Here is a 19,114-nt window from a genome sequence, read left to right on the forward strand (position 1 = left end):
ATGTAACCCCAGACCACGATTTTTCCGCCACCAAAACAAACTGTTTTCTGGGTGAATCTCGGAACCATGCGGGCTCCAGTAGGTCTCCTGCAATATTTGCGGCGGCTGTGATGTAATTCAACCGAAGATTCATCTGAGAAATCCACCTTCTACCACTTTTCCAGCGTCCATCCTTTTAGCAGGCTGTGGGCCTTGGAAAATGCCACACGTTTTTTTAATTGCCTTTTGTTTAGAGCTGGTTTCTGGCCACTGATTCAACCATGGAGGCCATTTCGAGACAGAATTCTACAAACTGTCCTGGTTGACACAGGGACTTGAGGTGACCAGGCCTGGTGGAGCTCTGCTGCAGTGGAAAAGGGGCTGGCCTTGGATTTTCGAGCCAACAAACGGTCCTCCCGTGCAGTTGTCTTGTGGGGTCTGCCGGACCTGGGCTTGTCAAAAACATCTCCGGTCTCTTTGGTCTCAGGGTGAATCTTAGGCATGTTGTCAGGGTCAAGTTGCAGTTGATGTGAAGGTCTGGTGTGCTGGGGTTCTTTTTATACACACCCACTAATTGATTGATCAATTATTGATCACAGGTGAGGCTGTAATCTAGGTTTGGTTGCATCATATGACAGGGCGACAAGAGTTTTGTCTTTGCAAAAACTGACTCAGTGGGCTTTACCAAGCTGTGAACGTTAGAATGCTTTTCAGCAGTTTAGTTTGGCACCAAAACATTATTTCAAAAGCTGATGGGATTGAAATTAGCCATTTCTTGTAAAAAAATATTGATTACAAATATATTTGAGGGGCACTTAAGGTCAACTTGTACCCAAGCGACAAGACTTTTGTCAGGGACTGTATGTGCATCATGCCCAGACGCACAAAACTGCTTCTTGACATTGTTACCAAAATTCAACAGGCCATTTTGGATTGAATATGCATATTGGGCTTGATTTTGGGAGTTTTCACACGTAATACAAAACTTTATGATTTAAAAATTATATTGACTGAGTTTTATTGAGGAAGGCGTGGCCATGGCATGGTGGCAAATTTCGACAATATGCCTGAACACAATAAATGCTCATAACTGTATATTCATCAACACCGATCTAGCTGATAAAGCCCATTCAGTCAGACTAGAGACAGACACCTTGTACTGTACATGCATCCAGACGGTTTACACTGCACTGCACACCTAAACGAGAGAGAAGATAACGCTAGGTTGCATGTTTTGTAATGAACACAGATGTGCTGTTCCTGTAATTCTACCCAAAACAGAAAAAAGTCATCCTCTCAGTTCCTCCACAGATGTTCAGAGGGTGCTTCCTTTTTTTTTTTGAAGGTCCTGGTTCACATCCACATATCTTGCTGTCAGAGCACAGAAATTATAAATGGTAAGATTTGTGAAGAAAATGTGTCAATGCGGACATTTGGGAAACAACATCAGATCCTATTGTTCCTGTTGGGCCGACATTTTTGGCCAAAGCCTGCAACCACATGTTTTCTTAGTTCTGGAGACAAAGGAGGGCCTCCGGAACTCAGTCCCCTGGGTGCTTTAACATCACACCTTGGTGTTAAAACTGCTCCACAATTTCAACCACTATTGGTCACTGTGTGCCCCATGACCCATAAGATCAGCAGGACTATAAAGCCCAGTTCCCCCTCTTTTCTGTCTCTTTCTACTCACTTTCTCCTGGACGAGAGGTAGGTATCTCTTTTCTACTGGATTTTTCGGGGGGATAAGTACATCTGCTGCTCACCCAGCCAGGGAGACATCTCCCTACCAAAGCTCATCCAACTTCCAAGCAGGCTTTTCCTGAAGCAGACTGCTAAAATCTACCAAAAGGCAGCAACGCGAAAGCCAGATCAAGGGACAGTGACTTTTAGGGACTTGTCCGCAGAGAAAAGTTCCTCTCCTCACTGCATGTGACAAAGAGTGAATGCCGATTTTGGACCCACTTACCTCTGTGAAATGACGTTTTCAAAAATGAAAAATGTGGACGTAGCTGGGAGAGCACTTTCCTACACCGGAGGATCAGTCAGTGCAGGTGAGAGCCGTTAGCTGATGGATCCTGAGGTTTAAAAAGGCAGCAGCGGAGCTGCCTCGGCAGACACACTCTGAGAACACTCAGAGACATGCAGGGACAGAGACACTGAGCTGCAAAGCTAGACGTCTATCAGAAACTGCTTGACCACTTTGTGTTAAGTTAAATTTATGTTTGGTCACGTGGGTGATCTTTAAATAAAGAATGCTAAAACCTGAATGGTCAGCGTCTCTGGCTGCGTGGAGCCACCCGTTGGGCACCAGTGTGGCAGTAGGCCATTCCACGGGGCTCTCCCATACACAGCTAGAGAAGGTTTTGTTGCTTTTAAGCATACTTCATTTACACCCCACACAAACGTGAGGTTTGTCCGAGAGTGTCCTTCAGTCCTGTGTGTCTGAGTTCCTGAGTGTCTTGAGAGTGCAGCTCTGCTGCTGGCTTTTAAACCTGACAATCAATCAGTTGATTTGTTTTCCTTTGTTGTCAGCTATGAACAAAAAAAGTTCCTTATACAAAATAGGCCACAGGCCTTTTTTTGGTGTCGGAATGAAATAAAATAATGAAACTTAGAATTCAAAGTGTGTTTTAAAGTTCCTAAAGTAAGACAGGCCAGCTTTATATGCTAGTTACTTTGTTTCATTAATTTGAAAGTTGGATCAAGGCATTTCATGTAATTCAAATACAACTACCTAAATAAAAGTCTGCCAGTTGGAAGTTCAGGCTGGCCATTTTTTTCTTCAAGAGGTAGATCTTGCTTTTCACTAAGGCCAAGGTCAGGGATCTTGAGCTTAAAAAGGATGGTTACCACTGGCTTATTGTATTTATCTGTATAATTGAATGCTGCAAGACAGGTCTCATTGCAAACCTCAATGCCACTGAAGCTGGCAATGTTTGTATTAAGGTGATGGATATAATACCAAACCAAGACTTTAAAGGCCAAAACAATGTCAAATTTGTGATTTTCATTTTAAATAGTGTTATAATTATAATAGGTTATGTCAGATAAATGTTTTCATTTAAAATTTTTGTACAATAATTCATCAGCATTTATCAGAAACATTTTGATATTTATGGATCTTGGAACATAAGGCCTTATCTGCTCTAGCTTCTTCAAGTGAACAGGAGATTTTGGTGGCACGGAGGGAAATTGGGGAAACTAACTTAGTATGACGTAATTAATTTGTAGATACCTGTAGAGAGTATGTGTTGGTAAAGTAAACACGTTCTTGATTCGGTCAAATAACATAAAAATACCTTTATACAGAAGTCTAATGCCAAAAATATCCTCTGGCGCCGTGCATGGCTGCCCACTGCTCTGTGTGTCCTCCTGTCTTCACCAGATGGGTCAAAAGCAGAGGACAAATTTCCCCCCATTTGCATGTCGTGTGTCTGTGCATGATGTGTGTGGGACCAATAACTGTATCTTGTATCTTGTATCTCTGGCAATCCGTGCTTTACAGACGGAGACATTATATGAGATAATCTGACCCTTCAGCTTTTAAGGTCTCATAAAGTAAAGAAGGCAATGTTTCTCTATTTGAGTACTAGTTTCCAAAAATATGTCTAATTGAGTACTAATGAAGGTAATAAAAGAGGCGTAAGTTAAATCTCCAGTGGTATCAATTGGGCCTATAGTTAGGGCAAGCCAATTCCAATATAAAAGAAAATTAGTCATACTAAAATATGACTATACAAGGAAGGAATGTTCTCTCTTAGTCAAGTACAAAAATCACCACGGGTCAGATATCGCAGATAACATTTTGGCACTCTGACGTTTAAGATATGGTAGTCGTTCTATTAGAAGACCTATCCAATAGAGCAGAAATGTCTAACTCAAGGCCCGCGGGCCACTTCCTGCCCGTTGTAAAATTATATCCAGCCCACAATAAAATATCATGTCTATCTTACGGCCTGCACCGTGAACTGAACGAATCAGTTTTCATATGACAATGATATTAACTCCAGCAAGAGCGGTGCGACACTCTGACATGATCCAACACCACTGATTAATAACTAAACACGTGACCGTGAGTTTATCACCTAAATCATGAAAAAATAAAAATGGAACAAATGAAAGTGAAGTAGTTAAATTTACATATGTTTTCATTTCGCACTTTATCCAATATCCGGTCTATCAGGTTTAATAAATGTTGACCCTGTTTGGCCCTCAACAGAGTCCCAGTTTAAAATGTTGTCCCTCTCTGTGATTGAGTTTGACACCACTGCAATAGAGGATAGGATAGATCAGCTGATGAGTTTCTAGTGAGGTATAGATGACAGAAATGTATTCATTAATTGAAAGTCATCCCGGTTTGAGGCGAAAAACCCAGGCAACAATCACAGGTGTGTAAAGGAGTGACAACTGCTTCCCGTTTGTTGGAGAAAATTTCGTCTGGACCTGGTCAACCTACGGAGGGTTATGTCACAATGTAAAACATTTAATTTCTTGTCAACAGTAGCTATGACTATGAAGGTAGTTTAAACTTTGTAGGGCGGGCTATCAAGCCAAATTTGCAAAAGATTCATAACTGAACACCGACCACATCTAATGGTTCCTTTGGACGACCAATAGATATTAGAAATGCTGTATGAATGTGTATATGATTCCATAATCTGTAATATCTAGTCTCTTGGTCAAAAGTTATTTAATTGAATTGAGCAAAGACTTTCAACATTATTTCAAATAGGTTTTCTGTTTAGTTATTTCCTTGCGGTTTCTTAGCTAGAAAGCTAAGGTTGGACATGACGAGAAAGTTTTAATGCCCTTGTTTTTTATCTTGGTCAAAAGTTATTTAATTGAATTGAGCAAAGACTTCAAAGACAAAACATTATTTCAAATAGTTCAAATTTTTCTATAGAATTCAATAGAAATACAATTTGTTGTCACAGTTTAATTGTGTTGTATACAAAATTCGAGAATTAAACAAAATGTAGGTTTAATTGAACTAATAATTTCACAATAAGACTTAAAATGCAGAACAAAAAAAAGGACCTTACAGTAGAAATTCTAATTTTCCCGCTACAGTTCTCGGAAGTATATTATTCATCCATACTGGCAGATTGTGTATCAACAACATTTAGTATTGAATCTGTCCAAAAATGATGTCAAGCAAACATTTATTGCAAAAAACATTAAAAGCTAACAGTAACACAAACACATTCACAAGATAAACATGACAAATGTCAATCAACATCATGCTAATGAAAATAAAGATATAACATCTTCCAAGAGTAGAACATGAAGTTGCATATCAGCTTACTTGGCTAAACTTTAAATCTTTTTTATTTTCTTCTTGCAGAGAGGTGATTGCACGTTCCACTGCCTGAGTCGAGAAGCTCTGAAACAAACAACAGATAGGAAAGAATTGGAATGAACCAATCACAGCCGCCTCACAATGTAATAAACTCAGTATGATATGTCCAATAACTAGTGGTGTGACGGTACATGTATCAAAATCGTTACGGGCCTTTTGGTTAGGGAGGCACATGTAATGAACGAATGTGGCGAGTCAAAGCGGAAATTATTTGTGTCCTTCTGGGATGTGCTGTAGACTCGTGGTCATAGTGATCCCAGACAAACAGGAGTGTGAAGACCTTCTCTCATCATTTAAGTCCACTGTGTGGAAACACTTCAGCTTCCCAGTCACTATGATGACGACGGACAAAGACAAGTGGATCTTACAAAAGTACACACTGAAAGTAATTGATCCCTGTTACGAGGCTCCCTCCCGCCGCAATTCAGCCAGCATGTCATATCAGGGTTGAATAAAAAGAGATGACAAATCGTTGTTTTCTGTTCCTTGTTTCTACTGTACCGAAAAATGTACGAAACCATGACGTCAAAACCGAGGTACGTACTGAATCAGGATCTTTGTGTACCGTTACCCGCTTACCTATAACTAATAGATTCAAAGTAATCTGCATAGATAAATACGACCAATACTGTGTGTGTGTGTGTGTGTGTGTACCACCAATACATATAGTATTGGTGGAAGCTATATCAGTGTTACATTTTTATTCACAAATGCAGAAAAAGCATAAAGCTTGACTGATTTTGACTATTTATTTTAATTGCATTGTTGTAACTGTGCATCCTTTGAAACTTCATGTAAAAAAATGTATCTCAGGGGCAGCATCCTTAGGAGGACTTGGTCTGCCTGGCCCAGGAACACTGCCTCCTTCATGGGCTACGAAGACCAGGAAGGGCAAACCGAAATCAAACGATCCGGTCTAAGGGGTTTTCTGTTTAGTTATTTCCTTGCGGTTTCTTAGCCAGAAAGCTAAGGTTGGACATGACGAGAAAGTTTTAATGCCCTTGTTTTTTATTTTTTTTAATGAATGTACTGTCAGTGGTTGAGCTGAAGTGTGATACAGAAGAATTGGATCAACTTCTCATTGCTTGCTGGCACCATTACCTCTGAAGCGCGGTTAAATTGTATTTTTAAAGCGCCAAATCATAATATACATTATCTCAAGGCACATAGAAGGTCAGAGACCTTAAAACGCCACATTTGAGACTTCATTTGTAAGCCACATATAATAGGAGCCTTCGAAATGGGACAGCCATGTTATATCACTGTGACGCAATTGGTCTTCGAATGCAGCTTCCAAAGGATGAATTCTCTGAATCGAGACTGTGAATGAAAAATAGAAAAAGATTGCGAGGAGCCAAAGAGAGAAAATAGCTCACTTACTGTTGCTCATTTGGTTGCACATGAAGGACATCGGCCTCCCTGACCAGACCTGTCAGGACACAATGGAAACACAGATATTTTGACTGATTGTTTTTGGTTCTGGAGGAGATAATTTGTAGAAAATGCTCATGTACCGAACAGGCCATAAGAAAGGTGGTGAGGGTTCCTGACTGCTGGTAGATCTCATCAGAATGGATAGACGGGCACCATTGATCCTGCTAGCTGTCTTCACAATCCTATTGGTGTTGTTTGTAAACCTTGCCACTACTGGACAAGGAGGTCAGTTTGTAGGTCAGTACGCTTTAAATGGTGCCCCTGACCAGAAATAAATTCAGAGAGTGGTGAAAAGCTTCTTCCCCTCAGCTATCCGACTGCTGACAAAGAAAGCTGTGCTGTCACACACTGACTAGCCCATACTGTCAGTAACTCACTCATGTTATAATGAAAACTGTTATTACTGGTCTTGTATGCCTATATGAACATAGTGTATATACCTCTTAGTGTATTTTTGTATTACTTACAATGTACAAATATAACCTCCCCATATTTAACTGTTCCCCTATCTAACCCATTCTTTCTTACCTGCTCCCATATCTAACCTTCCCATTACTAATCTTCCGATTGCACTTCTGTTTTTTTCTGTTATATGTATCATATACACTCCTGATCAAACTCTTAAGACCAGTTAAAAAATTGCATGAATTTGCATTTTGCACTGTTGGATCTTAGGAAGGTTCTAAGTAGAGCTTCAAAATGCAAAAAGAAGAAATGGGAACAAGAGACCAAAAGTTGTGAGCAGGCAATTTATTGAAAACAACAATTTAACTCAAATAGGCTGTTCATCAGCTGATCAAAAGTTTGAGACCACAGCCTTTAAAAGCCAAAATCTGTGCAAAAATTTGGATTCCATGTCATTTCCTGTCAAGTAATCACACTGTGAAGATCTCTTGATGGCAAAGGCAAAATAGCTCACCGTCTTTGAACGTGGTAGGATTGTTGAACTGCATAAACAAGGCCTCTCACAACGTGCCATCGCTGCTGAGGTTGGACGCAGTAAGACAGTCATTTTGCATTTCTTAAAAGATCCTCAGGGTTATGGAACAAAAAAAAAATCAAGTGGTAGACCCAGAAAAATCTCACCGGCGCTGAGCCGGAGGTTCCGAATGGCTGTCCGTCAAGACACGGGACGACCCTCGTCCCAAATTAAGGCCATTACTGGGGCTGACTGCAGCCCAATAACCATCAGACGGCATCTGCGAAGGAAGGGCTTCAAAAACAAGAAACGTCTTCAAAGGCCACGTCTCCTTCAACGCCACAAAATTGCCTGTTTAGACTTTGCAAGGGAGCACCAAACATGGTAAATTCAAAGGTGGAAGAAAGTTTTATTCTCTGACGAGAAAAAATTTAACCTTGATGGTCCTGATGGCTTCCAACGTTACTGGCATGACAAGGAGATGCCACCTGAGATGTTTTCTACGCGGCACAGTGGAGTGGGCGCCATCATGATCTGGGGTGCTTTTTCCTTCAATGGAACAATGGAGCTCCAGGTTGTGCAGGGGCGTCAAACAGCAGCTGGCTATGTGGAGATGTTGCAGCGGGCATCCCTCATGACTGAGGGCCCTCGTCTGTGTGGTAACGACTGGGTTTTTCAGCAGGACAACGCTCCAATTCACAATGCCCGTCTGACCAAGACTTTTTTCCAGGAGAATAACATCACTCTTTTGGACCATCCTGCGTGTTCCCCTGATCTTAATCCAATTGAGAACATTTGGGGATGGATGGCAAGGGAAGTTTACAAAAATGGACTTCAGTTCCAGACAGTGGATGCCCTTCGTGAAGCCATCTTCACCACTTCGCGCAACATTCGCACTAGCCTTTTGGAAACACTTGCATCAAGCATGCCAAAACGAAGTTTTGAAGTGATCAACAATAATGGTGGAGCTACTCATTACTGAGTCAGCTTTTGACACTTTAATTTCTGTTTTAGGAGTTTTTTTTTTTTTTTTTTGAGCTGTGGTCTTAAACTTTTAATCAGCTGATGAACAGCCTACTTCAGTTAAATTGTTGTTTTCAATAAATTGCCTGCTCACAACTTTTGGGCTCTTGTTCCCATTTCTTCTTTTTGCATTTTGAAACTCTACTTAGAACCTTCCTACGATTCAACAATGCAAAATGCAAATTCATGCAATTTTTTAACTGGTCTTAAGATTTTGATCAGGAGTGTATGTATATAATTGCTGGTTAGTACCATAATTTCGTTGCGTTTGGCCCCTATTGTGTCATGACACTAAAGAAGAAATACCCGACTTTCGTTTGTAGCCGTTTTTGTAGACCATGAAGTGAGTATTTTATTTACAAATAGTTTTCATGTGCATTATTTGACCGGGTTAGATATTTGTTTTGCCTGTATGCTTTTTGTCCACTGCTAAATTATAAATCTTTTGAATTTTCATTTAACAGTATGGACACAAACTATACAAGTTTTTTGTTCTCACTGCCTGTTTATGATTTTATGAGAATAGAATTTATGATCCAAAAATGTATCTTCATAGTTCATTCAGTTATAGATTATTTGCCATTAACGTTATCACACTTTAACATATTATTTACCACCCTCACCTAAATTGTCAGCTTTCAATTCTATTCCTATGAATCAATCATTCATTTTCCTGTCTTATCCTTGAAAATATTCCCTTCCTAGTAGTAAATAAATCTCATATTTTAGTTTTTGTTGCATTGTGTGTCGTTTTAAAGTAGAGCTGGGATCCATTCAATAGAGAATTAATGACTATGACTTAAGACTAATCATTAATTTAATTATATATATCTGCTCTGATAGCTGGTGCAACTTTTCCATAACGAGAGCACATTCATACATTCATAATGCTGAACTTTTCTGTGACTCAATTCCCTCTATATTATTCTCCTTTCTCCTCTCCCTGCTGTGAGTATCTCATTCACAGACACACTGAAATAATACTCACGATATTCATAGATTTGATTGGGCTGAGTGGCATCACATTGATCACGTTGATTTACAAAACATGCAATTGGACTGTTATTTTCCTATACTGCTAAACGTGCTATAATGGCTAGAAAAGCAGACCTGGTTAGCGGTTATAGGTCTGGACTCAGATAAGAGTGCATCTGGGTCCAGATTTGGACCACAGTAAGTGTAGCCTGGCCTAGAGGAAGATACCCAGGATGCCATTTCTACCATTTATGGTTTTCAAGCTGTTTGGTGAAAAGCAAAAGATAAAAAAAACGGTAAACCTGGTGAAGGGATTTCTCTATAAAACAAATGGTTTTCTGTAGGGCTTTGTCTAATACAATTCTGCTAATCTGGCTAGCTTTAATGAGCAATCCTACTGGAATTTGCAAAACAATTTGAAATACTGATTTCCCTTTGTCACAAAATGTTTCAACTAAAAATGTGAAAAGGTTTTTTCACAAATTACACTTTTCATTTGTTTTACCTTTGTCCACACTGTGATTTGTTACATTTCTGTCTTACTGTCATCGGAGTAACTTACTTGTTCCTTGGTCACTGAAGATTGCGCTGACTCCTTCATCAAAAGTTAAATTGACACTGCCACCTGAATGACAAAGGAAGATGGAAAAGTGGGGTTGAGTTGGTAAATCTGCAGCGTGGCAATGAGATAAAGATTTCCGTTTGTATGTGTATGAAAATATATTTTAACATTTTTCAGTATTTTTGGTAAGGATGTCCACACAAAGATTTACTACTTGTGGTTTTCAGTAAAAAAAAACATAAATAGAGCTTTTCATATCTAGCAGGACTATGGTCTTTATTTATATAGCGCTTTTCAAGTGTTGATGACCACTCAAAGTGCTTTACAGTAGTCTTTTTGCCACTTACCCATTCACCCATACATTAAAGGACTCATCGTATGCCCATTTTACCACAAGTTGATATGGTTCCTTGGGGTCTTAATGAAATGTCTGTAACATACTCTTGTCAAAATACCACGAGGATCATTTAAAACAACACCTTTTTACCCTGTCTAAAACAGCCCTCCTCATATCTTTTCTTGTAGATTGCCATCTCAACTAAGGAATGACTACTTGGTGTTGTGTAATCAGTAAAGTACATTAATGGTTGCCCATGTCTGGGTGTTCAAGTGTCACTGGAAGCATCTATAAAAGTAAAGCCCATTTGTGGTGCTGGAGGATTATGTGGATATCAAGTTGAACCTTTACCTTTGGGTGTGCTGATGGCTCTGTCATTTACACCTCCTTGAGGAATCACTGGACACAAAGACATACAAAACAAGTCAACTAGGATAGATTGCTGTCACTGCTCAAGACACAAATGTTGAATGTTGGTCAAACTTTGTTCATCTGATTAAATTTTAGACTATGCAAACTGTGTTTTCCGAGCAGAGAGTAACATATTAGTTATTCCCTATGATGTGAATGAAGTGCACAGTTGCAATGTATATGAAATGTATGTGCATTTAAAACCACTTAACAGTAAAGACCCAGGACAAGATATTTACGGGTAATGCCAGCGACATTCAAAGAATAACTTTTCTTTTAGTGACATAGTAATAAAATATATAAGCTGTTTTGTTTGCTAAAGTACAAAGGTTCTATTTTGAAAAGTAAAACAGAATTAACATAAATTCAGACTTATTTTATGAAACACATCGACTATTAAATCGATGCAAAAAATGAAAAAAGATCGTGTAATTTCTTCATTTGAAAACCAGATAAATACCTTGAATTTGCAGAGAGAAAAAGTAAACCCCTGGCATTAATGTTAAATCAATTTGAACATGTGGCTTCCATAGATTCTATCAAAAATGTTAGTGTATTATGTACAGTTCCATCTGAAATAAACAAAACCTTCACTTCTTTTTATTCTGATTTATACAGTTCTGAAGCCCAGAAGACTGTTAATTCAAAAAATACCTACCTACATACCTACCTACTCTCAGATATGCAGCCCTCCAAACTAGATGTTCCTATTACCTTAAAATAACTTAAAAACATTTTCATAAAGACCAAAAACCTAAACTATTTAACTTCTTAAAAAGGGTAAGAACCCTCAATAATTCTCCAGTTACCCACCATTATCTATCTTGAACTATGATATTAAACTGTATGCAAAAGCCCTTTCTAGAAAACCCGATTCCTGCATAACGTCTTTTATTCACCCAGATCCGACTGGTTTTGTTAAGGGACGTTCTGCCTCTGACAACATACGCCCTTCTTTCATATAATTGAGACTTCCTCAAATGTGCATCCATGTGCAGTCTTGTCGTTAGATGCAGAAAAGGCAATTGATCGTGTGGAATGGAGTTCATGCAGTTCTGTGATGCTTTGGTTTTTTCTTTATAAAAATGGTCTCCACCGTGAACCAAAAATTATGGTCCGCCTTCTACGCTCGGCTGACAGAGAGCTCATTCTACACACTGCACAGAACAATGCAGAACTGATTCAGGATGAAAACCGCATCATGATCTTCCTAGATTTCTCCAAGGCCTCTCAGGTGAAACACCATCAATTTAAGGAATGCAAGAAGGCAAATTCCCCATTGGGGGACTAATAAAGGATTATCTTAAGGTTTTATGGGCTTGTAACGTTAAGCCCTGAGGATCAATGAGAGTGCTTCGACAGTCCAAAAAATGCAATGGAATACATTCTGAAGATTCTGACATGAGGATATCTTTAAAACAAAAGGGCAAAATGGGAGGCATAGCTGCTTTCCATACAGCCCTTATAGGCTTGAGGTGTATAGGTAAAAACCTTTATACATATCCTACAAAATAAATGTATTTTGGTCACCATCAAACATCCTAACACTGGGGGGCGCTAGTGCGCATGCAAAGGATGTAGACGTGTTTAGTTTGCGCTCCTCTCCGCGACTTACAAAATCATCTTTATACCGCGTCTTTTTTACCCATAGACCACAAGTTAGTGTGTGTATATCTCCCTAAGAACTCTATCAAACTGAAAATCCAAAATGCCGAAGCCAAACGTCTCCAGCAAAGCCAAATCCACCTACAATCAAGCTGCCGGAGCTGGAGCTAGGGCCGCCGATAGCTGCAGCCTTGCTGGCGATTCTCCCACCAGGTCGGACATGCCTCCAGATAAAACTTATGAAATGTGTAAGGAGCTGTGCAAAGAGGTATCAGAGTCAGTCCTGCGCTGCATTAATGAACGTTTCGATGCCTTTGAGGCTAAGTTTCAGTCACTCGCAGCCTCGCAGGCCGAACTGCAAGCACGTGTAGCTAGCCAGGAGCAGGCTACTAGCGACCTTGACATTCGCATGCTAGCACTTGAGGCTAAATGCACTGAGCTGACGGGACGCAACACTCAGCTTCACACCAAGGTGCTTGACCTGGAGGCCCGCTCTCGGAGGCACAACATCAAAATTGTGGGGATCCAAGAGGGTGAGGAGGACGGTAGACCCACGGAATTTGTCTCCAGATTAATCCCTAAACTACTCGGCGCCGAACACTTTCCGCATCCAGTAAAAGTTGACCGGGCGCACCGCTCCCTCCAACCGAAGCCGGCTGCCGGCGCCAGACCGCGTACCATCCTAGCGCGCATCCACCACTTTCAGGAGAAGGAGTTGATTCTTCGCCTCGGCAGACAACAGTCCATGGAGTACAAGGGAGACAAGATCCTTGTCTTCCCGGATTACACCAGCGAGGTCATGGCTCAGCGCCGCGCCTTCAGAGAAGTGCAACAGGCTCTCAGCAACGATGGAATAAAACACACTCTGCGATACCCGGCCAAGCTTTATGTTTACCCCCGGGATGGCGGAGCGCCCAAGATCTTTGCGGACCCGAAGGAGGCGGCGAAGTCCTGGAAAAGGAATAATGTACGAGAAGGGGAGTAGATCCATACACTGACATTCTTCATTTAATTCACGGTTGCGCCGAGGTGAGGCGACTATTTGTTCAAAGCAGCTGACCAGATGCTCACAGCATTGGGACTTTTTTGCATATTGTCTTATATACACTATACTGCAACGGTCCACTTTGAACTGCTGCCATGTTTGCACAACTTGAGGTGCTGATACTGTTTATACGTTCACTGCTTTAATTGCTTTATATCGCGGTATCATATAATTAATGTTACTATATTGTCGCGGGGAGGGGGCTAGTGGTAACACATTCTAGTTACTTGCCCAGTAGCTCCCTTTGAGATGAACACGGGATGCTATGTGCCAGGTTCGGGGAGGCACAAGGCGGGGCGGGAGGGGAGGGATGTTACCGTTTGATGTTACTGTTTTTTGTCTTTTACTGTTTTTCATATGGTCAGTGCTTTACTTTACACTATTTGGTCGTAGGGGACACATTTGTCTTATGTAAGGGGCAATATCCCTGTAGAACCATTTGCTATTGATGAACAGGGTGGTGAAATTTGTGAGCTTCAATGTGAATGGGTTAAACGGACCTATTAAACGGAAGAGGGTACTAACACATTTGAAAAAATTGAAAATAGACATTGCCTTTATACAGGAAGCCCATCTGACGCCCCTGGAACATAGAAAATTGAAAAGGGATTGGATAGGGCATGTAATATCATCATCCTTTAACTCTAAAGCCAGGGGAGTGGCTATCTTGATAAATAAGAACACACCTGTAACAATAGGAGAAACCATTGTTGATACATTGGGGAGATATGTTTTAGTGAATTGTCAGATCTACTCAGAACCCTGGACCCTCTTAAATTTTTATGCACCCAATTATGACGATGAGTCATTTGTACAGGATATATTCCTGAAGGTGTCGGCAGGACGGCAAAACATTCTAATAGAGGGTGACTTTAATTTCTGCCTGGATCCTGTTCTAGATAAGTCAGCTCTATCGGTATCCAAATCTAAAGCAGCCAAAATCACAGTAGAATTCATGAAGGAACTAAACTTAACTGATGTGTGGAGACAAATGCACCCTCAAACCCGAGATTATTCTTTTTACTCTGGTCGCCACAACTCTTTTACTCGGATTGATCTTTTCCTGTTGTCGACACAGCTGATCCACAGAGCAGTAGAATCTGAGTACTTGTGTAGAACATTATCAGATCACTCACCTCTGACCCTGTCCATTTATATGCCTGAGAAAACTACTAATATGTATAGGTGGCGTCTGAACCCTACTCTCCTTCAAAAGCCAGATTTCTGCAAATTTATAAGAGATCAGATTGGGCTATTCTGTGAGACAAATTGTGCTTCTTCTCCCAATAGTTTTATATTATGGGACACACTAAAAGCCTTTTTAAGGGGACAAATAATCTCTTACACCAAAGGTATCAAAAAGAAATACATGGCAGAAATAGAAGAATTGGAAGCAGACATTTTGAAACTGGAAAAAGAGTTTCAACAATCAAGATCTAAAGATGTACACCAGTCTTTGGTAAATAAAAAGCTTCGATACAATACTTTGGATACTTACAAAATTGAAAAAAACATTCTAAGAAGCAAGCAGAGATACTATGAATTGGGAGAGAAGGCACACAAAATTCTGTCTTGGCAACTGAAAAAAGAAGAAACCTCTAGGACGATTAATTCAATCCAAACTGAAACAGGTTCTGTATCACATAACCCAACAGAAATTAATGATGCATTCAAACAATTTTACACACATTTATACACATCAGAACCACCAGAGAATCTGAGTAACATTGATACATTTTTGTCCATGATTGAGCTGCCCAAGCTTGGCCAAGAAGATCAAAATAGTCTTGACCTGCCCTTTACACAAAAAGAAATTGAAAAAGCTCTGGGCTCATTACAAGCAAACAAATCGCCAGGGGAAGATGGGTTCCCTCCAGAATTTTACAGGGAATTTAAGGACTTACTCCTCCCACTTCTCATGGATGTCATCAACTTGGCCTCTAAGACTCGAACACTCCCTGAGTCATTCTCTACAGCCATAATTACTGTTATTCACAAAAAAAGTAGAGATCCTTTGAAATGCTCTTCATATCGGCCGATTTCATTGTTAAATACAGATTAGAAATGAATTTCCAAGGCCCTGGCTAACAGACTCGGCCAATACCTGCCACAACTAATAAATCCAGACCAGTGTGGCTTTATTTCAAAGCGTTCCTCAGCTAATAACCTGTGTAGGCTTTTTAATATTATTCACTTAACAAAATCTGAAAAGGAACCCAGTATAGCTGTGGCTTTAGATGCTGAGAAGGCCTTTGATAGGCTAGAGTGGCCATACTTATTTAAAGTGTTGGCCAAGTTTGGGTTCGGTCAATTATTTATTAGCTGGGTTCAAACTCTATATCATAAACCCCAGGCAAAAATCAGCACCAATGGACAGATTTCATCTACATTCCCTTTAAGCAGATCAAGTCGACAGGGATGCCCTTTGTCTCCAGCACTTTTTGTCTTAGCAATTGAGCCTTTGGCTGAAGCAATTAGAGAAGATCCTGATATAAAAGGCTTTCAGGTGGGTCAGGCAGTTCATAAAATTAATTTGTTTGCAGATGATGTTATTCTGTACTTAAAAGACCCTGATAACTCTCTTTCCAAATTACAAACTGTATTAAATACTTATAGTAGTGTTTCAGGCTATAAGGTGAAATTATTCCATTGACAAATTTTGATCACTCCGAACTCCAGCGAACAAGTCAATTTAGATGGCCTATGGATGGTATAAAATACCTTGGTATATTTGTAGACAACAACCTCAAAAACCTGTACAAACTGAACTACCTCCCACTGCTCAGTAGGATTGAAGATGATTTACGTAGATGGATGGGCTTGCCTCTCACTTTGATTGGAAGAGTGAATTGTATTAAAATGAATATACAACCGAGATTGCAATAACTGTTTCAATCCCTACACATTCCATTGCCAAAATTATTCTTCAAAGCTCTCAATAGATACGTCAGGCAATTTTTATGGAATTGTAAAACACCCCGGATATCTATGGAGAAGCTAACATGGGACTATGACTGCCAAGTTTTAAAAACTACTACCTGGCAGCTCAACTGAGGTTCATTTCAGCCTTTTTTGAGGGCAGCGACGCCCCTTCTTGGACACAAATCGGATTGCACCCCCTGAATGAAAAGGTCCGCAGTGACTTCTTTTATAAGCACAATTCTAGAACTGTAAACAACAGGACTGATAACCCTATATTGAGGCATCTGATAAAAATGTGGTATGAGGTTCACAAAGGTCTTGGATTGAGGGTGGGGCTGTCACCTAAAACACCTTTAAAGCAAAATGAACTTATACCCATGACTCTTGATAATACGATTCAGGACAGATGGCACCATAAGGGAATCCAACACTTGGAAGATTGCTTCGACAAAAGACTTTTCATGCCATTTGAACACCTGAAGAGGAAATATAGTTTGCCCAATCAGACCTTTTTCTGTTATCTCCAATTAAGATCCTTTTTGAGGGCTAATTTGGGTCCTGAAATTACTCTGCCTGTTATGAATGATGTTGAAAGATTTCTTTGTGATGGGAACACACATAAATTTATTTCTAAAATGTATCGCCTATTGTTGAATGAAGGCCCAAAACCAGGTGTGCATAAGTCTAGAATGAAGTGGGAGTCAGATCTCAATGTTACAATTGACGAACAACTTTGGACAGAACTATGTCAAAACAGCTTGTCAACTATTATCAATGCCCACTACAGATTGATTAACTATAATATTCTACATCAATTATATTTTACCCCAGAAAAATTACACTCATTCAAATCTAACCTGTCAGAAATGTGCTTTAGATGTGATACTGAAGTTGGTTCCTTTTTGCATTGTACCTGGCTGTGTATGAAAGTTAGGCCTTTGTGGCATGATATCTGCTCCACTTTAACCAGGATCACGGGAGTAAATATTCCAGTGGACCCTGAATTTTGTTTATTGGGGAACTTAACAAGTATTCGCCGTTCTCTAACCAATGCACAACTCAAATTCATTGAAGTTGCTCTATGTGTGGCTAAGAAGTGCATTGCAGTGTCATGGACATCTGACTCCCCTCTTCTTATTGACAGGTGGTCTGTTGAGATGAATAGTTGCATCCCCCTGGAAAAAATCATTTATTGTCTCAGAAAACGATAGAACACCTTTTTGAAAATTTGGCAGCCATATTTAGACCATATTGGTACATCTCTTACACCAAATACTTAATGTAGTTGTTTGTATTGACCTTGAACACTGACCTTTTTTTTTTTTTTTTTTTTTTAAAGGGGGGCGGGGGGCACTTTGTCCTTTGTTGTCCTTTGTTATGTCTCTATACTGTTTGTATACTGATATGTTTGTTTGTACACATTACATATAAAACTGAAAATAAAATATTTCAAAAAAAAAAAACATCCTAACACTTGTAAAATTATAGTTTCAACATCCAGTGTGTCATACCTGTTCCTTCCAGAGTGATCAACTTGACATGCTCCTCCTTCCTGGATCTGTTGGTACATCTGACGCACAGACAAACAGACACACAGACACACGTTTTCTGACTGATAAACTATGCAAAAATAAAGGCAAACCAGAAAAAAACAATTTCACCCTTAATTGACCGCAACAATAGGTAAATTTGACAATTCAACAGATAAAACAGTCCTTGGACATCAGTACCATATAAGTTCAATCAGAAAATACCTTCTCTGGTTTAACAAGTAAAAGACACCAGAAAACGCCCATGGCCTGTGGAAATGTTGCTGGGTGATTTGCCTGACTGCTAATGGAGGCCACAAAATGACCTGAAAATTAGTATTTTAATTTACTTTCCTTCAATTTCCGAGCTAAACATTACAGCAGATAATTTTATTGTGATTGAAACTTACCTGACAGTTTGTGACAGTCTCAGAGACAGATAATTGGGAGGTGGTGGTTGTGGGGTGGCAAAGCTAACTGGGAGAAGGGGCCTGCACCTGATTGGATAGTCCTGAACAGAAACCTGAGAACAAAAAAAACAGAACCATTATGACACCTTGACTGCTAATGGGTAACTCAGAGACACTGTCTGTGTTCATGTTATTAATGTGAAATGCAGAGTGTCACACCTATTTTCCTTTTCTTTTCTCAAATTTTAAGTCACTGACCGGCTGCTTCAAGTTAACGAGCTCTGATCTCACTGTGTGTGACTCTCTGAGCGAGTGTTTATATCTTAGAGACTAATTGTATCCACAATTTAATTACTGCAAGCTAGACTATTATACAGTTGTAGACACAACACAGGGGTCCCTGGGCCTGACAAGGGAAGGAAAGGAGTTAAATGTGGCTATAAGATAGACTATTAAATTAGACTTAAACTAGACTCAAATTAATGAGTTTTCTTCGACTAAAACTAGACTAAAATGTTCTGAGTTTCCGTCGACGAAAACTAGACTAAAACTAAGAAGGATAAAATTGACTAAATGTGACTAAAACTAATATGCATTTTCGTCT

At 39.8% G+C, this 19,114-nt stretch overlaps 1 protein-coding gene across 2 annotated transcripts in view; it reads right to left on the minus strand.

Moving 5' to 3' along the window:
- Positions 1-4,895: 4,895 nt before the first annotated feature.
- Positions 4,896-19,114, minus strand: part of ncapd3 (non-SMC condensin II complex, subunit D3) — a 107,983-nt gene continuing 93,764 nt past the window's right edge. The window contains exons 30-36 of one of the 2 annotated variants that reach the window (XM_053410809.1): positions 18,511-18,623; positions 18,083-18,141; positions 10,940-10,987; positions 10,252-10,314; positions 6,853-6,985; positions 6,719-6,767; positions 4,896-5,362 (exon numbers count right to left, since the gene is read on the minus strand). In XM_053410809.1, coding sequence (XP_053266784.1) covers positions 6,725-6,767; positions 6,853-6,985; positions 10,252-10,314; positions 10,940-10,987; positions 18,083-18,141; positions 18,511-18,623 — 459 coding nt within the window. In that variant the 3' untranslated portion in view covers positions 4,896-5,362; positions 6,719-6,724. The remainder of the gene's footprint in view (positions 5,363-6,718; positions 6,768-6,852; positions 6,986-10,251; positions 10,315-10,939; positions 10,988-18,082; positions 18,142-18,510; positions 18,624-19,114) is intronic. The other variant, XM_053410810.1, reaches the window with a different exon arrangement.

The sequence above is a fragment of the Pleuronectes platessa genome, chromosome 19 (assembly GCF_947347685.1).
Source record: "Pleuronectes platessa chromosome 19, fPlePla1.1, whole genome shotgun sequence".
NCBI lineage: Eukaryota > Metazoa > Chordata > Actinopteri > Pleuronectiformes > Pleuronectidae > Pleuronectes > Pleuronectes platessa.